The sequence below is a fragment of the Podarcis tiliguerta genome (assembly GCF_965153285.1).
Source record: "Podarcis tiliguerta genome assembly, chromosome: 13".
NCBI lineage: Eukaryota > Metazoa > Chordata > Lepidosauria > Squamata > Lacertidae > Podarcis > Podarcis tiliguerta.
Window position 1 is genome coordinate 15,709,075 of NC_139546.1, and position 25,126 is coordinate 15,734,200.

Sequence of the window (25,126 nt, forward strand, 5' to 3'; positions counted from 1 at the left end):
CAGCAAGTCATACTCAGCTATGACAGGATTTATGTTGGGGGGGGCATAACCTCAGTTAGATAAGTATTTTTTATTGATTTTTATTGATTTAGGGGGGCACCTGCTCCTCCCTGCCCCCCTTGGCTATGTCCATGTCACCGTTGAAAGCCAGCATAAAGAGGTAAAGTTGTAACGGTCCTTTTAAAAAATCCAAGAGCCATCCTAATTTCTGTGAGAAATCAGGTCCTTCCTTAAAGAGGGCACGTATTGCGGAGACCTGGAAATCGACACCCTGTGTTGTGGGTGGGTACGATTGGTCAGCCACAACACCCAATTGGTAGGTCCCTCATAGCTGGGTGCAATCTGGCCAATGGGACGCAGTCCAAACGGTTCGAGGAACCTCTTTATACCCATGCATGTGACCCAGAGTTTCCTCTTTCGGCGCATGCATTTGCACCTCTCCCTACTTTTAGGGCTTTGCGCTTGACCTTGCTATGCCGCCGTGTGTCGTCAGTCATTGGGACAGGGGCAGGAATTTCCCCACTTGACTGATTGGCTGTTGCCATTTGGGTTTCGCCTGCCGTGTAGCAAATCATCACAACTTGTAAGGTTGTGGATAGGTTCTGGTTCAGGTGATAGGGATGGGGGAATGCTCTCGCTCTCGCCATCTGTTATGTACTGTGTTGAATAGGATCCAAAATGCAGCAGTCTGATTGGTCCTAGAACAATAGGATTCAGAATGCAGCAGTCTGATTGGTCCTAGAACAATGCAGCAGTATGATTGGTCCGCAGGAGCCACCCAATCCAGCTTCGGGTGGAAGTGAATCCACAACCTGATTGGCCTACAGGAGAATCCCGGAATTAGCCAATCATGTGCAGCCCATTGTGTAAATAATGTATATAAAGCAGATATTGTGGGGGAACTTCCATTCCTCCTCACCACTATCAGCTGAATAAAGAGCATGAAATCCACTCTCGACTCCGAGTATATTTCACCATCCCTATGTGAAGGGTATTCCGTTAGAGGAATCCAGGGACTTGATGGTTTGGTCAACCCCTGAGAGGGGGTTGTGCCCGTGCCTGAGTCCAGGGGGGACATTTGGGTGGCGGAGTTAGCCAGTTCCCGGCTTTCCACTTATCCAGGTGTTCACCCTTGGCTGACCTGTTCCTGAACCCTGGGTCAGCACTACCTGCATGGCAGGAAGCTAGTCGAACCAGAGCCTATGCAACCAATCACTTTCTGTAATCAATAAAGTTGTGGTCTAAATACTGCCAAAAACCAAAATTTGTGTCAAGTGTGAATTTATTTAGGGGGGTGGTTTCTGGGTCTGAACACACGAGAGTTCACTCAAGAGTCTTGCTGAGAAGACTTCTTTCAAGCTCTCGCCAACCTGATTTTCTTCATCGGCTGGCACTACCTCAGACCCACTGATACAGATCTAAGGCAGAATGATTTTATTTTACTTTTTGGCCATTTTTAAACTCCTGACCTGAAGGCCATGAGATTGGGGTTTTTCAATGCCATTTTTTGGCTCCTGACCTATGGGTCATATTTGCAGCCCTTGTTTTTTTCTTGAGCTTCTACCAGCAGGTCACATTTTTGGCCATTTTCCAGCTCTTAACCTATGTGCCATTTTAAGCCATTTTTGTTGCATGTCGAGGTCCCCAGGGCCACCCCAAATAACTCACACATCACACAGAATTTTTTGTTTAAGATTTTTGGCATAATTTTGGCCACAACTTTATTGAAATACAAATTTGTGAGTGGTTGCTTAGGCATTGGTTGCGACTATCTGCCCCCACCATGGGGGACAGACTGACATTCCGCACAATGCGAAAGTCAGAATAGGGGAATACATTTTGGGGTTACGCGGAGCAGGGAACCTGCCCTCACCCCAAATGCAACCAGGAGCTCATTGCTATGGCCCGAGCCCCCTTGACAGAGTGGACAAGCAATAGTTAGCCCCCAATTCCTTTAACGGAATCCCTTGCAGCAGCAGCATTAGAGGGGCAGGCACTCAACCTGCCAAGGGCAGGCACTCAACCACTTCCCTTCAACCAACCAAACCATAAACCAATGCCTAACCGCAACCTTACAAGTTGTGATGATTTGCTATGCAGTAGGCAAAAACCAAATGGCACCAGCCAATCAGCCAGGTGGACAAAATTTCTACCGGGCCCCTGCCCCAAGAGCAGACGACCCCATGACAGGCATAGCAAGGTCAAAGCGAACAACCCTAATTCTAGGGAGGGGGGGACGGGCAATCCGATGCACGGTCGAAAAGAGGAAGCCCTAGCCTCGTGCAAGGAGTTTTAGCATTTCTGGCTGTCAATCCACAAATAGCAACATTAACTTCTTCCCAACAACAAGGGAAGCCCCAATCGCATCAGTGGCCAACGAAGAATTAGCCCGCCCCAACTTTGGAGTGTCCTGGCGGCCCCCACAGCAACACGTGGTCTCCATGAAGGAGAACACGCTTTCTCCTGACCTGTGTGGGTCACTTGGAAAATGAGTGAAAATGTGAGCCACAGGTCAGAACTCCAAAAAAGTAATAATGAGAGGAAACAGGACCTGAGGGTGAGGATGGCATGAAAATAAGAAATTTTGGAGGGGAGACACCACATTTTGTCCTTGCTCAGGGTGCCATATTACCAAAGACTGCCCTTGCCTTTGTATTTTTCTTTCTGCCAATTACAGTCACATGAGTGGACAGCAAAGAGCCTACTGGACATGCCCTATGCATCATATCCTTGTCACCTGTGTCACCAACTTTTGTGAGTTGTAAGGGGAAGAACATGTCTACCTGTGTAAGTTCCAGGCATGAATTACAACCCCAACTTTCTAGGACTCTGAACAGGGCCGAATTTAGGTTTGAGGAGGCCCTAAGCTACTGAAGGTAATGGGACCCTTTATATGTCCAGCTGTCCTTTGCCAACAACAAATTGTCGCCATTTTTTGTGTTGAATATATGCTATATGGTCATTTATGGATCTAATCGGTATCTAAAGCCATTTGCACCTAACAAAATATGTATTTTATCAAAGTAATTAAATAGAAAGGAGCAAACCAGTGATATTTTAGGGAGCAGGCTAGCAGCGGGGCCCATTACTTATATCATAGGATCCTACACAACACAAAACACTGTTGCTGTATGTAGGTTTTATTTTATTTGTTTTTTATCTTATACTTTGGAAATGTACATCCAGTTTTTCCCCACTTTAATTTTTTTGGGGCCCGCAAGAGAGTGGGGCCCTAAGCTATAGCTTGTTTAGCTTGTACATAAATTCGGCACTGGCTCTGAACCGCACATAAAACCTATATGAGCTGAGGAAGATCGTGGAACAAAGTTCATTTCTGAACACATGGTAGGTGATGGAGCTGATGACGGGGATGTGAGGGACATCTGAAGATGGCTACTGTGGTTCTTTCTCCCTGGGACATTGCTGCTTCACAAAGGCGGAGAGGCCACATCTGGTAAGATTTAACAAACATGTTGTCTTTGTTTCTTCCAATGGACCACATGATGCAAAGGAATCATTATTATCTCCCCTGTCATTATCAGTCTGCTTCTGATTAGACCTCCAAAGATTTGCAGAGAGCAACGTCAAAAGCCTAAAGGCGTTTATGAAAACCCTCTATGCCACTCCAAATGCTAAGAACAGAAGACGAGGCAGCGTTCATTAGCTCGGTGCTAATTTTTCTCTTGAGTGTTTAAGGCAGACCACTACTGATCCTGCTCCTAATGCTTTTTGGTGGAATCAGGGGAGCTGCTGTCTAGGAAAAGAGTTTTTTCCTCCTGAGTATGGCAGTGTTGGTGATGTTAATATTCTTGCGGCTACAAATGGTGAGCCAGTCACATGTCAATCACTGCACCACCAGTGATCTTCTCTACATCCCACACAAGTACTACCAGCCAGGTGACCTTATCATTGGTGGACTTGCTTCTCATCTTCTGTCCTCTCTTGACCATGAAACCTTCAAAGAATGCCAGGCCATCTATCAGATTCTTAGTCTCTTGTAAGGAATTTATTTTTCTTTCTTTCTCTACCCCCCTCCTTTTTTAAAGAGTTTTTAATGCTTTATTGAGATTAAAAAGAAATAACAAGCATAAAAGTTAATGGCAAAAAATAAGTGAAACTATTTGTTACATCGTTTCGTTATACATTATTCTTAGATTTCTAACGACTTTCTGTCACCACATTGTGTATTTACCACTTAATCTAGCGCACTGTTAATCTTCATTTACTTTTTATTGATTTTAATCCGTATTACTGTTTTTCATGATTATTCATCCTATCACAGAACTTACACAGAACTGCCACTGATGTCATATTGTCAAAATATTCAATAAGGTATTTTTTTATACATGTCCCATTTCCTAATAAATGCCTGGTCAGTATTACCTCTCAATTTGTCTGTCATTTTTGCCAACTCAGCGTACTCAAATAACTTCGTTTGCCACTCCAGCTTTGTTGAGATTTCCTCTCCTTTCCAATTTGTGGCAATTAGTATTCTTGTGGCAACTGTAGCATACAAGTTTTTTTTTGTTTTGTTGCATTTTTAGGTATATCTGGGCCAAGTATCCCCAGGAGAAAAGCCTCCAGGTTTTTTTTAAAGAAGGATACCTTAAACATTCTTTTAAGCTCATTGTAAATAACACTCCAAAATCCCTTAATTTTGTTACACATCCACCACGTGCAACATTGAGCCTTCCGCCTCCGCACACCTCCAACATATATTTGAAATATTCTTACACATTTTTGATAATTTCAGTGGTGTCAGGTACCAACGGAATTGCATCTTCATAAAGTTTTCTTTTAGAGTGTAACATGCGGTGAATTTCATATTAACCTTCCATAAATTTTCCCAGGCACTCATTGGAATGTTGTAGCCAAAGGCTTGGGCCCAGTTGATCATTACAGATTTAACCTCCTCCTCCTTGACTTCCCAACCAAGCCATTCAGTATTCCATTATTCCATCCATCAAAACTTATTTACACTGTTGAATTTATCTCAATGCTGCCAACTTTTTCAAGTGTACACAATTCCCCCCATATATTCAATAAACATTTCCCAATCTTCTTTAAATGTAAGTTCTTCTTTCTCTCTAATTCTGTATGTTAGATCTGCAAGCTGATATTCCATCGGTTTAAATTGTCATTCTTTTTTCAGTTGGGACCTCGCTCATTTTCCATTTTTGGGCTAACAATTTTTTTAGCTTAAATGAAAGTTTTAACATCTAAAAGGATCAAAGACTGTTGATGAATCTCCAATGTCCAATGAAGTCAGGTCTGTAGGAACGAAGCAGATTTTCTAGGATCCAGCTTGAAAACAGAGATCAGTCTGCCAAGTGAGATTGCTTCCAGCTGTACTGCTCATTGAGTATTCATTCAGATTGGTTTGCACAAATTTTGCAGGCAAGTTAGATGATGTTGACTAGGCATTTTTCACCATTTCAAAGATTTTTTCCCCTTGCGGTGTGATAGCAGCTCAATATATCTGAATACATGCTATAATAGCGAGTCTGGAAGCACCCAAAAATGTGAGGTTGTGTTCACAGTGATGTGCTGTCCTCTCCCATCTCAACCCTACTTTTTAAAGCAGTTCTTAAAAGAGAGGCAGTGTCACTGGCCACAGCCTACCTAACCTGGAAATCTAAGACTCCCGGTGCAATTGTATACATGCCTACTCTGTAGTAAGTCCTATCGAGTTTAACAATAAATGAGCATAGGTCTGCAGCCTAAGGGGCAGAGCTGATATAATGGATTTAATTACTTTATGCTGTTCTGATTTTGTGAAGTGCCCCGGAAGACTGTGCTCTGAAAGAGGGGCTAAAATTCTAACAATGAATGAGTGAATAAAAGCCGCTGCACAGGTGATGCATTCTAGGAAAGGCTTGGTGCTTTGTTATTGCTGTTTTCATTCTTTTCGTTTTAATCTGTTTGTGAGATGCTTTTGTGTCTTTTATACTCTATGCCTTTCGATTTTAAATTTCCTTAAAAACAGAAATGAATGTTTCACAGCGTATCTCCCTGATGTATAACTTTCTTTCTCTTTCTTTTTTTCTGATAATAATTTTTATTAATTTTCCAATAACAACAATCCAATAATAGCCTCATTATAACATTGCCAAATTATAATACCATCCCAAATACCAAATTATATAATTTAGGTGACCCCCGTGTGCTAGAATTAATGGCTTGGTGATATACTTTGTTTCTGCGTTCCAAAATCTTATTGATTTCAACGACATTCCCATCATATTAGTAATTAGTAATACAACAGCTGCAATATTTATAACTTCTATTTGTGTTGACACGTTAAGTAATTTATAAGACTACAAGTGAATAGCTCATACTGTATCGTTGTTCTTCCTGTGTGTGACATTTATTCTGCCCATGATGTTTCTTCCTGTCCTTGTATGTCAATCTTTCCCCGGTTGTTGCTGCAATCTGTCATGCCTTGAGCAGAGCTGATAATCCCAGTGTTTTTCCAAAAATTTCTCCCTCACTCAGTCCTATCCTCTTTGTTTTTGCAACTTTAACAATACAGTGGTACCTCTGGTTACAAACTTAATTCGTTCCGGAGGTCCGTTCTTAACCCAAGGCCGTTCTTAACCTGAGGTAACACTTTAGCTAATAGGGGTCTCGTGCTGCTGGTGGCGCTGTGGGTTAAACCACAAAGCCTAGGACTTGCCGATCAGAAGGTCAGTGGTGCGAATCCCCGCGACAGGGTGAGCTCCCGTTGCTCAGTCCCTGCTCCTGCCAACCTAGCAGTTCAAAAGCACGTCAAAGTGCAAGTAGATTAATAGGTACCGCTCCTGTGGGAAGGTAAACGGTGTTTCCGTGCACTGCTCTGGTTCGCCAGAAGCGGCTTAGTCATGCTGGCCACATGACTTGGAAGCTGTACGCCGGCTCCCTTGGCCAATAAAGCGAGATGAGCGCCGCAACCCCAGAGTCGGCCATGACTGAACCTAATGGTCAGGGGTCCCTTTACCTTTACCAAGCAATATAAAAGTAGATGTATAACTTTAATTGCAGGCTCGTTCCAAAGAACTACCAGCATGTTCTGGCCATGGTGTTTGCTGTCAATGAGATCAATGAGAACCCTCAGATATTGCCCAATGTCACATTAGGATTCCACATCCATGACAGCTACTTCAGTGAAAGGATGACCTACTGGGCCACTCTGGACATACTCTCCACACCCTATAGATTTGTACCCAACTACCAGTGTGGCATACAGAAAAATCTGATGGCAATCATTGGGGGACTTGACTTTGAAACTTCCCTCCACATGGCAGCCATCTTAACAGGCTACAAGATTCCCCAGGTAAGAAACAAACATGGTGGCTTCATAACTCATCCTTACTTATATGTTCTCTTGAGAAAGTTTCATATTTCAGAAGGATGTAAGCCCAGCTGACAATTTCAAATTGCATTCAGTGATGAACTTGAGGAGGAGGAGAGAGTGCATTATAAATGCCTTATTGATTTGTTAATCATGTAATATGAGTTATGCCGTAATTGTGATGTTATTTTTTAGTTGCTTATTTGTTAATATTGTGATTGTTTTGATGATGACAATAATAATAATAATAATAATAATAATAATAATAATAATACATTTATTATTTATACCCTGCCCATCTGGCTGGGTTTCCCCAGCCACTCTGAGCAGCTTACAGCTTACAGGTCTGCCTTCAGATGTCTTCTAAAAGTTACATTTACCTCTAAAGTTTTATAGTTCTTTATCTGCTTGACATCTGAAGCGAGGGCATTCCACAAAGAGGGCGTCACTACCAAGAAGGCCTTCTGCCTTGTTCCCGGGAACTTCATTTCTCGCAGTGAGGGAAACACCAGAAGACCCTCGGAGGAGGACCTCAGTGTCTAGGCTGAATGATGGGGGTGGAGATGCTCCTTCAGGTATACTGGGCCGAGGCCATTTAGGGCTTTAAAGGTCAGCACCAACACCTTGAATTGTGCTCGGAAACATACTGGGAGCCGGTGAAGATCTTTCAGGACCAGTGTTATATGGTCTCGGTGGCCACTCCCAGTCACCAGTCTTGCTGCCACATTCTGGATTAGTTGTAGTTTCCGAGTCACCTTCAAAGGTAGCCCCACGTAGAGCGCATTGCAGTAGTCCAAGCGGAAGATTACTAATGATTTCTTAATTATTTATGCTGTACTTGTGACGTTCTATTATGTTATTTTTATTTATTGTTTGTAAGCTGCTTTGGGATTCATTTGAATGGAAAACAGCATAGAAATATACTAAATACAAATCAATCTTCCACTCAACATCTGAGTGTGTATCAGAAGATATGACTGGAGTTTTATGCACGGCAAACTGTCTACGCATTGTGTATGTGTGCAAAATAGCTTGTATGCCAATCCTATATGGAGTGAAACGAAGTTCAGGGGTGCAGAGTGCTCATCCGTTCCTTTAATTACTTTGGACAGTGGACAGTGTCCACTGGACAGTGTGGGGCCTTGTAGGAGAGGTGGGTCCCAAACACAATTAGTTGGTCATTGCTTTCCAAACAGGACCAATCATTCAGCTACATTTATATTAAAAAACCTATTTATTTCCTTGTTTCGTCATTGCTATCCACACATAACCAATGTTTCTACTGCATTAATGGGAATTAAGTATCCATTTCCTTCTAGCTCACTTATGGCTCCTTTGCCCCAGAGGATGCTGGTCAAAGCCAATCCACTTCCTTCTACCGGATGGTGCCCAATGAAGCCCATCAGTACACTGGGATTGTTGAGTTACTTCTGCGGTTTGGATGGACGTGGGTTGGGTTGCTCGCTGCGGATAGTGAGAGTGGAGAGAAATTTATGGAAATCCTGCAAACTCGGCTTTTCCAGAGAGGCATTTGCTTGGCCTTTGCAGAGAGAACTCCAAAAGGCTCATATTTTGAAGAGTATTACGACATGATTTCCCAGTGGCTCCAAACCTATTACATGATTGCGGAAAGCAAAGCCAATGCTGTTGTTCTCTATGGAGAAGACAAGTCCTTGTTTTTTTTGCAAATATGGCTAGTGGCAGGGGAAGTGGAAAACGTGACATCTATGGAGAAGGTATGGATTATGACTGCTCAACTGGATTTCTCAGCAGTGGCCTTTCGAATGAGGCAGGATATGCAACCATTTCATGGCTCCATCTGCTTCACAGTGCACTCAAAGGAGGTGCAAGGATTCAAGACCCTTCTTCGCTCCCTCAATCCTTTCATGGCAGGTGAAGATGGTTTTCTTCAGCAGTTCTGGCAAGATACGTTCTATTGTTTCTTTTCAAAATCCAGTACTGATTTCAGTGAACCCTGCACTGGACTGGAGAAGCTGGACAGCCTCCCCTCGTCTGGCTTTGAGATGAGCATGACTGGCCACAGCTACAGCATCTATAATGCCGTCTATGTTGTGGCACATGCTCTACATGATGCCATGTACAGATCCAGGGCAAAAGACAGAGGAATTGTGAGAAGATGGAGACCGCAGCTTCAGAAATTGCAGCCTTGGCAGGTAATGGCTCTCTTTTTAAAAAATTATTATTTCATTTTATATTGTTGATAAAGCAAAGACAACAATTTTAACAACAGACAAAAATTGAAAGAAGAATACCCAAACTGTAAAATAGGCAGGTAGGATGTGTAGTTGCACATGAGTTAAATAAAGACTTTAAAGTCCAAATTAAGTCCAATTTTATCAGATCAGCAAGCATAGTTCCAGATTTGCCAGGTTTGTGGGGGGTTGGTCTGAAAATGCTGGTTCTGCTGTATATGCCAAATCATGCAAAACGTGTCTAGTCCTTGTCAAAATTTCAATTTTTTAAAATTATCTTTGTTATAGCTATATTGCAGAGTGAGTGGTACAAAGTGTCCAGCATCAGATTTTTGGGCTGTGTTCTATTGAGTTGCAATTACAGTGCTACCTTACAAGACGAATGCCTCGGAAGACGAAAAACTCGCAAGACGAAAGAATTTTTCGTTTTCTGAGTTGCTTCGCAAGACGGATTTCCCTATGGGCTTGCTTTGCAAGACGGACGTCTTGCGCCTTTTTTAAAAAACTGCCAATGCATTCCTATGGGAAACCGTCAATACACAGTGGTGCTTCGCAAGACAAAAAAACTCGTAGAACGAAAAAACTTGCAGAACGAATTAATTTCGTCTTGCGAGGCACCACTGTACTATGAATGCTGTCACTTTAATCTTGCCAATTTTTTCCCCAACATATTTACAATGGTATCAGAAATACACAGTGACATTCATTTTGGACAACAAACCATCTTTTTATAGTAATATTTATCATTTCTGAGAAAATCGGATACAACCCACTCACCTGAGCTTCAGCTCTTCAAAACAGCTAGGTGTGATATTGTCAATGGCAATTTGTATCTCAACTAGAGTCTTAACAGGAACATCTTTTTTGCCTGTTTCTCCCTCAGTCTAACCCTCTCCCCATTTTCCTGTTCTTTCATTTATACCCTTTCTGCATTGAACTTCATGGATGTTTGCATGATGATTTTAAGCTTTGAAATACATATACACTGTGGCTTAGTCCTATACGGAGGAATCTACAGAGGAAAGAGAGATCAAAATTTACAGTTATTATTGCTATAGTTATTATTTTGTGATTATATGAAATCTTGTCTACTGCCTTGGAAGAGGCAATGGTACTTTAAAAGGCAATGCTGAACATAAGATAAGTTTGAGTTTTAAACAATTGTCCTTTTCCTGCCATCTCGATGCAGCTCTACCCATTTCTAAGGAGTGTCTCATTTAACAACAGTGCGGGAGAAGAAGTGTCTTTTAGTGAGAACAGGGAATTAGAAGCTGGATTCGATATTACCAACTTGGTCACTTTCCCAAATAACTCCTTCATCAGAATGAAGGTTGGATGGATGAATTTGGATGCTCCCCCAGGAAAAGAGTTTTCCATCAATGAAGACAAAATGGTGTGGCACAGGAGTTTTCACCAGGTGGGGCATGATTTCAGGAAATTGCAACTCCAGTGTGTCCTAAATGTGATGTTTGCATCTTGGAAGCCTAGCGGAGACATGGATCCTGTATTTCCCCCCACTTGTTTATGAAAACCTCTATGAATGTTTTGAGGCTCTGATGCCCTGATGTAGGCCAGGACATAGTTCATTATTATATGCTTGTTTGCTTATTGCATTTTTAGTCCACCTTTCCTTTGCCTACTTCCCATTTTATCCTAACAACCAACAACCCTGTAAGGTAGTGTAGACTGAGAGCAGCAGTGACTGGTCCAAGGTCACCCAATGAGTTTCATGGCCAAGTGGGGATTTGAATCCTGGTCTTCCACTTCCCTGTTTAGCACATTCTTTAAAGATTTCTAGGCCAGCAGAGTGTGACCTAAGCTTAACCTCCAACCAACTTCTTTGGGGAGAAAGAAAAGGGAGCTGAGCCTGGAGACAGAAGGTTGGCAGTTCGATTCCCAGTGACAAGGTGAGCTCCCATTGTTCGGTCCCTGCTCCTGCCAACCTAGCAGTTCAAAAGCATGCCAAAGTGCAAGTAGATAAATAGGTACTGCTCCAGCGGGAAGGTAAACAGCATTTCGAAGCGCTGCTTTGGTTTGCCAGAAGCGGCTTAGTCATGCTGGCCACATGACCCAGAAGCTGTACGCCGGCTCCCTCGGCCAATAAAGCGAGATGAGCGCCGCTACCCCAGAGACATCCGTGACTAGACCTAATGGTCAGTGGTCCCTTTACCTTAACTTGTGTTACAATTGTCTCTTGGCCCAGTGTATTTAGTCTGGGATTAGCAGTTCAAAAGCATGCCAAAGTGCAAGTAGATAAATAGGTACTGCTCCAGTGGGAAGTTAAACAGCGTTTCCATGTTCTGCTCTGGTATGCCAGAAGCGGCTTAGTCATGCTGGCCACATGACCATGTACGCCAGCTCCCTCAGCCAATAAAGCAAGATGAGCGCTGCTACCCCAGAGTCACCCATGACTGGACATAATAGTCAGGGGTCCCTTTACCCTAACATGTGTTGGCCCAGTGCATTTAGTCTGGGGTTCTCAGTCCCCAACATTTGTGTTTCTTCATCTGGAAAAACTGAAGGAACCTGAAAGTGTATACAGTAGCTGCTTATTTAAATCACTTAGGATGTCAAAACATCCTTTCAACTCTACTTTAAACCCTTTTGAATTTTATAAGAAATGTATTTTTCCAAATAATAGTATTACTGTTCATGTGAACTCCCTCCCTCCCTTTGATTTTTGATCTTCTGACTCATTAGATGCCATTAAAGGCTGTTGACAGGTCATTGCTTTCAAATTTCTCTTAATATTCAGCAGGCCATTTCTCCCATCCACTTGATCCCCTGCAGCCCAGAAAATGGTGTTCAGATTCTCCAAATGTCCATTATTCCCCCTGTGCTAAACATTTCCTAATGGTTAGTTAAAATTCACAGGTGCCACCCCTCTCTCAATGCAACAAAAATTGCCCTTCTGGTACTAGGAGAAAAAAGAAGGAAGGGGAGAAATTCTGCTGCTATGACTGTGCTCCGTGTTCAGAAGGCAAGATTTCATACCAGAAAGGTAGGAGACATCAGGTAGCTTTCAGATAACTCAGATTTCCTGTGAAGGGTCTGTGGCAGAGTGAAAGGTGTCACAGTTGTTGCTATTGATGTAGTTCTGATTTCCATGGTGATTGAAGTTCACAGACTTGGAGCTCTTCATTGCAACCAGCTGATGGCCCAGCAACGAGGCCCAGCATTTTCAAAGAAGTGCTTTGCAAGCCCAAATGATCCGATGATGGTTGGGGTTTACAAAGCACACTGTTACCTGCCCTACACCTAACATCAGAGATGACATCAGATATAGGGCCAGTAGGTGTAATTTGCTAAAATGGCCCCATGGGCCAGAGGTTTTCTATCAGTAGATTACCTGGGTGGTGATGGAGATGAGTTGCAGCGGTGCACCTGCAAAGCACAGGCCTCCTGCTGTCCAGACCCATCCTCTTACTGTCCAGGCAAGAGACTGTGAGATCATTGTCTGGGGGAGGGGGGTCCAAAGCTCTTTCTCCCCATGCTAGTCACTCCTGTGTCTGAAAAGGATTGTCTCTTGCACATCCAACTGGTAAGTCCCATACTGCCAGGAGGATGCATACCTACTCTCAAGTTGCACCCTTAAAGGGAATCTGTTCTTCTTTTCAGACATGAATGACTGTGTCGGATGCTCAGAAGATCACTATCCAAACAGGAACCAAACACAATGCATTCCAAAGTCCATCAGCTTCTTGACTTTGGAAGAACCGCTTGGGATGAGCTTAGCTTTTGGCTCTGTATTCTCCTCTTTGCTGACCATATTGTCCCTCGCCATCTTTATGAAGCATCAGGACACACCGATTGTCAGGGCCAATAATCGGGACCTCACCTACATTCTCCTCCTGTCTCTTCTTCTCTGTTTTCTCTGCCCCTTCATCTTCCTCAGCCGACCAGACAGAGTGACCTGCCTTGTCCGACAAATGGCTTTTGGTGTGGTTTTCACAGTGACTGTTTCTTGTGTGTTGGCCAAAACCATTACTGTTGTTCTGGCATTCATGGCCACCAAACCAGGATCCAGAATGAGGAAATGGGTGGGGAAAAGACTGGCAAGCGCCGTTGTGTTGACTTGTACTATTATCCAAGCTGGTATTTGCACTGTGTGGCTGGGAACCTCTCCCCCGTTCCCCCATTTTGACAAGCACTCTGTGACGGGAGAAATTATTCTGGAATGTAATGAAGGGTCAGCTGCCATGTTTTACTGTGTCCTGGGCTACATGGGCCTCCTGGCCACTGTCAGTTTTGTTGTAGCATTTTTAGCCAGGAAACTGCCTGACAGCTTTAATGAGGCCAAATTCATCACCTTCAGCATGTTGTTGTTTTGTAGTGTTTGGATCTCCTTTGTTCCGGTCTACCTGAGCTCCAAGGGAAAACACATGGTGGCTGTGGAGATCTTCTCCATCTTGGTCTCCAGTGCTGGTTTACTGGGTTCCATCTTTTTCCCCAAATGCTACATTATCATATTGAGGCCTGATCTGAATGACAAGCAGCAGTTAATAAAGAAGAAATAGCAAAATATCCTGTTGTCACTATTTTTTGTTACCCCGGAATATGGGTAATGATTTTGCTGCTGACTCCTTGATATAATTTCATTTTATTTGTTTGTTGAACTTATGTTCATATACTGACTCCTTGATATAATTTCATTTTATTTGTTTGTTGAACTTCTTATGTTCATAAAAAAAATTTATCACATGGTTCTCTCCCCCCCCCCCCCGAGATGTGCTACCCATGTTTGGGAGCCCAAGGGTACATTTGGAAAACTAAGGAACTCTTGTGGACACAAAAAGCCACCAATTTTACAGAGGAAAGTGTAGAGGTGCCCAGAAACTCCACCTCCACCCATTCTTGTAACTTGAATCCATTGGTTTGGGTATCTCCTCTCAATCTCCCTTTTCCGGGCTAAACATAGCCAACTCTCTCAACCGTTGCTCACTCCACCTCCATCCTTTCTTGTAATATGAATCCATTGGTTTGGGTCCTAGTCTCTGTAGCAGGAGACAAGCTTGCTGCATCTTCCATCTGACAGCCCTTGAGATATTTGAAGATGAGTATCATATCTCCTCTCAGTCTCCTTTTTCCAGGCTAAACATACCCAGCTCCCTCAACCGTTGCTCATAAGGCTTGGTTTCCCACCCATCATCTTTCCGGCTGCCCACCTCTGCACATGTTCAGTACACATTTTACCAGCTTCCTCACGAAAATATCATGGGGGGCTTTGCAAAAAGCCTGACTGAACTCAAAATAGACTATGAACACAGCATTCTCCTGATCCACCACATTTGTAATTCCATGAAAAAAGAAAAGAAATGAGATTGGTCTGGTATGACAACAACAGGCCCAGGACAGAACCCTTTGGCACCCCTGTGGCATCAAGAGATAATATCCCTTTGCTATGAGGAGAAAATAAAAAGGAGGAAAATACCCCTCTTCCCAGAGAGAGTGACAGATGCCACATATACCTATTCTGAACTCAGAATTGTACATGTGTGTATGAAGAAGTACTTGCAGAAGAGCCAGGAGATAAATTCCCTGCCTCAGGTTTTGTTTTAAATTTTGCCTGCCTTACAGGCCTGTGGTCTGAAGTCTAGTGCTGCATCCTTGGAATCCGAGAGTCAGGGCCGAGCTCACAATACCCTTTGTGTCTCAAACTCTGCTCTTGAATGCACTTTCCTCTTCACAAAGCAGCATGTGAGAAAAGAGGGTATAGCTGAAATCACAAGGGCAGTCTTTGCCCTGGGCACAGTTTTTTCCAGGGCACGTTTTGCTCCTCACACCACCCATGCCAGCCCGGTTCTGCTTTGCAAGTCTGATCCCACATCTCAGCCCCTCAAAGCAGCGTGGGGCTGGCAGGGCGTCAGGACAATGTAATGGGCATGTGCCCTTCCTGCTGCAGCCTCCTCATGTCACCCGCCCAGCTTGTCACGGATGCTTTAGTTGTATTCCCTGCATTCCCCTGGGTTGAGCATAATGACATTTGGGGGCTCCTTTCAATTCTACATTTTTTTGTTTATTAAGTGAATATATATAGGGGCCCTAAAAAGGCCTGCAGGCAGGGCCCAACGGACCGTATGTCCATCATCACAGCCATGGCTTGAAATCACTCAGAATCTGCTCACAATTGTTCCTTTCCAGCCAAATTCTACCAGTGGCAGGATTCATCTTGGCCCCATGGGTTTACCTGCCCCATGCCTGGCCTCACATAACATCAGCTGATGGACATGTGAATGTGGTTTGGACCATGAGCCCAATGGAGAGGCTTGGTTGGCCTAACTGCTGCAGGTCAGAGGTCCTTGTTTATTCCCAGCAAGGAGCTTTCTCTACCTGTGTAGATTCTCTTGAGTGATTGACAACTTTTAGGGTTCTGCATTGTGTAAGAAAGTACAGTGAGTAGAGAAAACTGCAGAGGCTCTGTTATGAGAACACAGTAGGTGATGAAACTGGCAGCAGGGATGCAATGGAGGGGAAGGGGCATCAGGCTTGTTCCTGCTCCCCCTCATTACAATGCCTTGAAAACACTTGAAGAGGCTGCTGAGGGATTATTCTGTGTGGATCATTGTCTCTGCTACTTCCAATGGACCAGCTGAGGGAAAGGGATCATTATTCTCTCCCCTGTTATTATCAATTACATGGTAATAATCTGCTTCTGATTAGACCTCCATAGACTTCCAGGAATCCAGTCTAAAAAGAATTAAAATCCTCTCTGCCATCCCCAGCAAATGCTAAGGTGCTGCTGACTCGTTTAGTGAGCTTTCCCCTGGAGTTGGATCCTAGGTCTTGGGAATTTAGCTGGTGCATTCGGAGAGTGCCATTCAAGGCAAGCTGCTGTACTGAGGCTGTTTCTAATGCCAATGCTGATTAGCTGTAAACAGGGAAATCTCTGTCCAGGAAAGTGTATTGTTCCTAGTATGGCAGTGTTGATGCTGCTAATCTTCTTGCTGCCTCAAATGGTGAATCTGTCAAATGTCAATCCTCGGAGCATCAGTCACCTCCATATCCCACACAAGTACTATCAGCCAGGTGACCTTATCATTGGTGCACTAACTTCTCACATCTTGTCCTCTGTTGACTATGAAACCTTCATACAATGGCCATCCATCCATCAGATTCTTAATCCATTGTAAGTATCGCAAATTTTCAGTTCCTATGTCATATTAATTCCTAAGCTTCCACGTGGGCTCATAAATATATTCTATTTATTTTAGCTGTGGGGATTTATTACTTATAGGGAGGGGTGCAAAATAACTCCCACCCCTCAGAACATAGGATCAGTCTTAGACTTAACCTTCCCCACCACCTGAATTTTAACATCTAAAATGATCAAGACAGACAATAATTTTCTCGTCATGCCTGTAGGAACGAGGTGGATTGTCTAGGATCCAGCTTGGAATCAAAGAAAGAGCAGTCTTCCAGTGAGATATGACATTATGTTCTGGGTGGTGTGTTTTTCTCTCACCCCCAAGCTCCCCCACCCCATTTACCAGAGCAGTGCTTAATGGACAGGAGCAGCCATGACCACAACTAGTCACATGGGTGTCATAATCTAGAGAACCCAGCATTCTGGGAAATGGGTGAATGGCTAGTAGCAACCATTGGTCTACCTAGTACATGCCTGTCTGCACAGAGTAGTAGTGGCTCTCCAGAATTTCAGACAGGGGTCTGCCCCAGCCCGACCTGTATGCTAAGCAGATGCTCTACCATTGGGTTTTACAGAATCTTCAAAGAAAAAGTACACAGAGTAATTGTCAAAACGTTACAGGCAACAGAAGGTTGCCTGGTTTGGGGGCAATAGCTTCATGGATGCATGGGAAACTGAGGTGGGGCTCCAGAAACCTGCAAAAGGGCAACAAACTACAAGAAGGAAGCAGCTGGAGGGAATGACTCCTAGTTTCAGTTGTCTCTACAAAAAGGCACAGGGTATGGGAAACAAGCAAGATGAATTGGAGCTTTTAATACAGGATAACAAATATGACCTAGAAAGTGAGTAGGCATTGCCTTGGAGTTCAAGATTTCTTTAACAGATTGGAGGATTGGGTTAACAAAATGAATTTCAATAGGGACAAATGTGAGGTTCTGCACTTAGGCAGGAAGTACAAACTTCGCAAATATAAGCTGAAGGACACCTGGCTTACTAGGATCTCGCCATCTTAGTGGAATTCAAGCTTCACTTGAGTGAATAGTGCGGTGCAGTTTTTGCTGTATGTGTATTTAAAACAAATTCTTTATTGGTTTAAATAAATCTGCCTGTAAGCTGCCTTGTTGCTCCCTAGCACAGAAAGACATGGAACCTAAGTTTCCTTAAACAGATTGACAAAAAATGGTACACAGCAAAACGCTTTGATGTCCAACTCTCATTGCAGTGTTGTACCAAAATACTATCAGCAAATTCTGGCCTTGGTGTTTGCAGTCAAGGAAATCAACAAGAATTCCAATCTATTACCTAATGTCACATTAGGATTCCACATCTTTGATAGTTACTTCAGCGAAAGGATGACCTACTGGGCCACTTTGGAGCTGCTCTCTACACACTACAGATTCGTACCCAACTACCAGTGTGACAAACAGAAAAATCTGATGGCCGTCATTGGGGGACTTGACTTTGAGGTTTCCCTCCACATGGCAGCCATCTTAGGTGTCTACAAGATTCCCCAGGTAAGAGTCAAACATGGTGATTTCCCATCATTCTTCTTTCCTCTGTCTTGTTGAGAAAAGTTTTGCATTCCATAATAGCCCTCTTGACAATTTCAGATTGTATTCAATAAAAGCTTTCATCCGTCTTCATCCATTTCCCAACGTGTGCATGTTCCTCAGAGGGTATGAATGGAGTATTTTGCAGATACTCTTATACACATTTTGGTCTGCCGGCCTCAGGTAGACTCCAACCAGGATGAATTACGGAGGCTGCTCATCATTCGCTTGTACATTACCTTAATTAATTTGACCTGGACAATTTGGGGCTGTCACGGGTGCCGTCAACAGCTCACTGGTTATCTACCTAGTGAAATCAGAGACACAGAGAGAGCTTCTTAATGGATTCATTTTAATTCACAGGAAGACACAAAAGTATGCTCTCACCCGTGAGCTAATGTTGCTCAGAGTATCACCCCACCCCCCTGACAATTTCTGCCTAGAAATCAGATGCCTCCTGCTGCCTATGGTGACTGCTCAGGACAATTCTCTTTTGGGTTCTGCAGAGCATGTCTGATCCTTGTGGAAGGAGGGGGCTCTGACAAACTCTCTTGAGAGAGAATGTCACTTTGCTACTGTATTGTTTCTAATGCATCTGACTGCTCCCTTGCTCCTGTTCTTCATCACCTATTGTTTCCCAGGTCATTTTTCCTTCTCGGGTGTGACCCATCTTAAACCACCATACCATACTCTCCCCGCTTCCTTCTCTCTGGAATGTTATTGAGGTACCACTCCTCCTCATCTGCCCATTCCCTGACGGGCTTACTAAGACAGTGCGTCCAAAGCACAATTGTTTCATCATTGCTATCCACGCATAATCAATGTTTCTACTGCATTAATGGGAATTAAGTATCCATTTCCTTCTAGCTCCCTTATGGCTCCTTTGCCCCAGAGGATGCTGGTCAAAGCCAATCCACTTCCTTCTACCGGATGGTGCCCAATGAAGCCCATCAGTACACTGGGATTGTTGAGTTACTTCTGCACTTTGGATGGACGTGGGTTGGGTTGCTCGCTGCGGATAGTGAGAGTGGAGAGAAATTTATGGAAATCCTGCAAACTCGGCTTTTTCAGAGAGGCATTTGCTTGGCCTTTGCAGAGAGAATTTCAAAAGGCACATATTTTGAAGAGTATTATGACAGGATCTCCCAGTGGCTCCAAGCCTATCTTGCTATTGCGGAAAGCAAAGCCAATGCTGTCATTGTCTATGGAGAAGCCAAGTCCATGGGTTTTTTGCAACTATGGCTAGCGGCAGGGGGTGCAGAAAATGTGACATCTATAGAGAAGGTATGGATTATGACTGCTCAACTGGATTTCTCAGCAGTGGCCTTTCAAATGAGCCAGAGTATGCAACCATTTCATGGCTCCATCTGCTTCACAGTGCACTCAAAGGAGGTGCAAGGATTCAAGACCCTTCTTCGCTCCCTCAATCCTTTCATGGCAGGTGAAGATGGTTTTCTTCAGCAGTTCTGGCTGCAGACATTCTATTGTTTCTTTTCCAAATCCAGTACTGAGTTCAGTGAACCCTGCACTGGACTGGAGAAGCTGGACAGCCTCCCCTCGTCTGGCTTTGAGATGAGCATGACTGGCCACAGCTACAGCATCTACAATGCTGTCTATGTTGTGGCACATGCTCTGCATGATGCCATGTACAGATCCAGGGCAAAAGACAGAGGAATTGTGAGAAGATGGAGACCGCAGCTTCACAAATTGCAGCCTTGGCAGGTAATGGTTCTTTTGGTGTTGTTGTATATCTTTCAATTATTATTTCATTTTATATTGTTGATAAAGCAAAGATAACGCAATTTTAACAACAGTCAAAAATTGAAAGAAGAATACCCAAACTGAAAAATAGGCAGGTAGGGTGTGTAGTTGCACGTGAGTTAAATAAAGACTTTAAAGTCCCAATTAAGTCCAATTGTATCAGATCACGAAGCATAGTTCCAGATTTGCCAGGTTTTGGGGGAGAGTATTGTTTTGAAAACGTTGTTTCTGCTGCATATGCCAAATCATATAAAACGTTTCTAGTCGTCAGAATCTCAAATTATTTGTGATTATCTTTGTTATAGCTATATTCCAGAGTGAGTGGTACAAAGTGTCCAGCATCAGATTTTTGGGCTGTGTTCTATTGAGTTGCAATTACTATGAATGCTGCCACTTTAATCTTGCCAATTTTTTTGGCAACATATTTGCAATGGTATCATCAGAAATACACAGTGACATTCATTTTGGACAACAAACCATCTTTTTAGAGTAATATTTATCATTTCTGATCATTTCTGAAAAAACCGGATACAACCCACTCACCTGAGCTTCAGCTCTTCAAAACAGCTAGGTGTGATATTGTCAATGACAATTTCTATCTCAACTAGAGTCTTAACAGGAACACCTGTTTTGCCTGTTTTGCCTCAGTCTAACCCTCCCCCCATTTTCCTGTTCTTTCATTTTTACACTCTTCATTGAACTTCATAGATGTTTGCATGATGATTTTGGAAGTCCCGTTTAAGCTTTGAAATACGTATACAGTGTGGCTTAGTCCTATACGGAGGAATCTACAGAGGAAAGAGAGATGAAAAATTTACTGTTATTAATGCTATTGTTATTATTTTGTGATTATATGAAATCTTGTCTACTGCCTTGGAAGAGGCAATGGCACCTTAAAGGCGACGCTGAACATAAGATAAGTTTGAGTTTTAAACAATTGTCCTTTTCCTGCCATCTCAATGCAGCTCCACCCATTTCTTAGGAGTGTCTCATTTAACAACAGTGCGGGAGAAGAAGTGTCTTTTAGTGAGAACAGGGAATCAGAAGCTGGATTCGATATTACCAACTTGGTCACTTTCCCAAATAACTCCTTCATCAGAATGAAGGTTGGATGGATGAATTTGGATGCTCCCCCAGGAAAAGAGTTTTCCATCAATGAAGACAAAATGGTGTGGCACAGGAGTTTTCACCAGGTGGGGCATGATTTCAGGAAATTGCAATTCCAGTGTGTCCTAAATGTGATGCTTGCATCTTGGAAGCCTACTTGAGACATGGATCCTGTATTTTTCCTCACCTGTTGTTTATGAAAACCTCTATGAATGTTGTGGGGCTCTGATGCCTTGAAGCAGGCCAGGACATAGTTCATTATTATATGCTTGTTTGTTTATTGCATTTTTTAGTCCACCTTTCCTGCAAGGAGATCAAGGCCCTGTGCTTACTTCCCATTTTATCCTAACAACAACCCTGTAAGGCAGTGTAGACTGGGAGAAGCAGTGACTGGCCCAAGTTCACCCAATGAGTTTCATTTGAACCCTGGTCTTCCACGTCCCTGTCTAGCACATTCTTTAAAGATTTCTAGGCCAGCAGAGTGTGACCTAAGCCTAACCTCCAACCAACTTCTTTGGGGAGAAAGAAAAGGGAGCTGAGCCTGGAGACAGACGGGGCAGACTTCTGCAGAGAATGCCTGGTTTGGAGGCCCGTAATTCTCAAGATATAGTAGCAGACGTCTGGCAGAGTCCAGCACTATCCTTGGTTTTGAGGCTGCTTAACTTGTGTGACAATTGTCTCTTGGCCCAGTGTATTTAGTCTGGGGTTTTCAGTCCCCAACATTTGTGTTTTTTCAGCTGGAAAAACGGAAGGAACCTGACAGTGTATATGGTAGCAGCTTACGGTATTTAAATGACTTTGGATATCAAAACATCCTCTCATCTCTACTTTAAAACCTTTTGAGTCTTATAAGAAATGTATTTTTCCAAATAATAATATTACCCTTCAGGTGGACTCCCTAACTCCCTCCTTTTAATTTTATTTTTTTTAAAAAACACATTGAAATGGGCATAACTTCATTTTCAGAGCCACAAAAACATCTTCTGCCTCATTAGATGCCATTAATGGCTGTTGACTGCTAATTGCTTTCAAATTTCTCTTAATATTCAGCAGGCCATTTCTCCCATCCACTTGATCCCTTGCAGCCCAGAAAATGGTGTTCAGATTCTCCAAAGGTCCATTATTCCCCCTGTGCTAAACATTTCCTAATGGTTAATTAAAATTCACAGGTGCCACCCCTCTCTCAATGCAACAAAAATTGCCCTTCTGGTACTAGGAGAAAAAAGAAGGAAGGGGAGAAATTCTGCTGCTATGACTGTGCTCCATGTTCAGAAGGCAAGATTTCATACCAGAAAGGTAGGAGACATTAGGTAGCTTTCAGATAACTCAGATTTCCTGTGAAGGGTCTGTGGCAGAGTGAAAGGTGTCACAGTTGTTGCTATTGATGTAGTTCTGATATCTATGGTCATTGAAGTTCACAGACTTGGAGCTCTTCATTGCAACCAGCTGATGGCCCAGCATCGGGGCCAAACATTTTCAAAGAGGTGCTTTGCAAGCCCGAATGATCAGATGATGGTTGGGGTTTACAAAGCACACTGTTACCTGCCCTTCACCTAACATCAGAGATGACATCAGATACAGGGCCGGTAGGTGCAACTTGCTAAAATGGCCCCATGGGCCAGAGGTTTTCTATCACTGGATTACCTGGGTGGTGATGGAGATGAGTTGCACCGGTGCACCTGCAAAGCACAGGCCTCCTGCTGTCCAGACCCACCTCCTTACTGTCCAGGCAAGAGACTGTGAGATCATTGTCTGGGGGAGGGGGGTCCACAGCCCTTTCTCCCCATGCTAGTCACTCCTGTGTCTGAAAAGGATTGTCTCTTGCACATCCAACTGGTAAGTCCCATACTGCCAGGAGGATGCATACCTACTCTCAAGTTGCACCCTTAAAGGGAATCCTTTCTTCTTTTCAGACATGAATGACTGTGTCGGATGCTCAGAAGATCACTATCCAAACAGGAACCAAACACAATGCATTCCAAAGTCCATCAGCTTCTTGACTTTGGAAGAACCGCTTGGGATGAGCTTAGCTTTTGGCTCTGTATTCTCCTCTTTGCTGACCATATTGTCCCTCGCCATCTTCATGAAGCATCAGGACACACCGATTGTCAGGGCAAATAATCGGGACCTCACCTACGTTCTCCTCCTGTCTCTCGTTCTCTGTTTTCTCTGTCCCCTCATCTTCCTCAGCCGACCAGACAGAGTGACCTGCCTTGTCCGACAAATGGCTTTTGGTGTGGTTTTCACAGTGACTGTTTCTTGTGTGTTGGCCAAAACCATTACTGTTGTTCTGGCATTCATGGCCACCAAACCAGGATCCAGAATGAGGAAATGGGTGGGGAAAAGACTGGCAAGCGCCATTGTGTTGACTTGTACTATTATCCAAGCTGGTATTTGCACTGTGTGGCTTGGAACCTCTCCCCCATTCCCCCATTTTGACAAGCACTCTGTGACGGGAGAAATTATTCTGGAATGTAATGAAGGGTCAGCTGCCATGTTTTACTGTGTCCTGGGCTACATGGGCCTCCTGGCCACTGTCAGTTTTGTTGTAGCATTTTTAGCCAGGAAACTGCCTGACAGCTTTAATGAGGCCAAATTCATCACCTTCAGCATGTTGTTGTTTTGTAGTGTTTGGATCTCCTTTGTTCCGGTCTACCTGAGCTCCAAGGGAAAACACATGGTGGCTGTGGAGATCTTCTCCATCTTGGTCTCCAGTGCTGGTTTACTGGTTTCCATCTTTTTCCCCAAATGCTACATTATCATATTGAGGCCTGATCTGAATGACAAACAGCAGTTAATAAAGAAGAAATAGCAAAGTACCCTGTTGTCACTCTTTTCTGTTACCCCAGAACATGGGTAATGATTTTGCTGCCGACTCCTTCATATAATTTCATTTTATTTGTTTATTGAACTTGCTATGTGCATAAAAAAATATCAGATGGTTCTCCCCCACCCCGAGATGTGGTCATCACTTTTGGGAGCCCAAGGGCACAATTGGAAAACTGAGGAACTCTTGTGGACACAAAAAACCACCAATTTCACAGAAGAAAGTGTGGAGATGCTCAGAAACTCCACCTCCATCCTTTCTTGTAACTTGAATCCATTGGTTTGGGTCCTCCTCTCTGTAGCAGGAGAAAGGCTTGCTGCATCTTCCATGTGGCAGCCCTTGAGGTATCTGAAGCTGGGTATCATATCTCCTCTCAGTCTCCTTTTTCCAGGCTAAACATACCCAGCTCCCTCAACCATTGCTCATAAGGCTTGGTTTACCACCCATCATCTTCCTGGCTGCCCTCCTGTACACATGTTCAGCACACATTTTACCTCGTGAAAATATAATGGGGGACTTTGCCAAAAGCCTGACTGAACTCTAAACAGACTATGACCACAGCATTCTCCTGATCCACCACACTTGTAATGCCACAAAAAAGAAAAGAAATGAGATTGGTCTGGTATGACAACAACAGGCCCAGGACAGAACCCTTTGGCTCATCTGTGGCATCAAGAGATAATATCTCTATGCTATGAGGAGAAAATGAAAAGGAGGAAAATACCCCTCTTTCCAGAGAGAGTGAGAGATGCCACATATACCAATTCTGAGCTCAGAAGTGTACATGCAGCTCTCCCCTTTGTATGAAGAAGTAGTTGAAGAAGAGCCAGGACAGAAATTCCCTACCTCAAGTTTTGTTTTAAATTTTGCCTCCCTTACAGGCCTGTGGTTTGAAGTCTAGTGCTGCATCCTTGGAATCCGAGAGTCAGGGCCGAGCTCACAATACCCTTTGTGTCTCAAACTCTGCTCTTGAATGCACTTTCCTCTTCACAAAGCAGCATGTGAGAAAAGAGGGTATAGCTGAAATCACAAGGGCAGTCTTTGCCCTGGGCACAGTTTTTTCCAAGGGCACGTTTTGATCCTCACACCACCCAGGCCAGCCCTCTTCTGCTTTGCAATTCCGATCCCACATCCCAGCCCCTCAAAGCAGCGTGGGGCTGGCAGGGCGGCAGGAGGATGGAATGGGCATGTGCC

At 43.6% G+C, this 25,126-nt stretch overlaps 1 protein-coding gene across 2 annotated transcripts; it reads left to right on the plus strand.

The window, feature by feature from the left end:
- Positions 1-44: 44 nt before the first annotated feature.
- Positions 45-23,917, plus strand: LOC310661763 (vomeronasal type-2 receptor 26-like; the record flags this gene model as incomplete). 2 transcript variants are annotated; one of them, XM_083408169.1, is made up of 5 exons in its annotated part: positions 45-160; positions 8,650-9,504; positions 20,964-21,191; positions 22,275-22,401; positions 23,019-23,917. In XM_083408169.1, the coding sequence occupies exons 2-5, from the start codon at positions 8,713-8,715 to the stop codon at positions 23,915-23,917; spliced, it is 2,046 nt and encodes a 681-aa protein (XP_083264295.1). In that variant the 5' UTR covers positions 45-160; positions 8,650-8,712. The 2 variants fall into 2 exon arrangements, with proteins under 2 accessions (XP_083264295.1, XP_083264296.1); XM_083408170.1 differs by lacking the exons at positions 45-160; positions 8,650-9,504 and adding exons at positions 17,517-18,201; positions 19,334-19,959.
- Between the last annotated feature and the right edge of the window lie 1,209 nt (positions 23,918-25,126).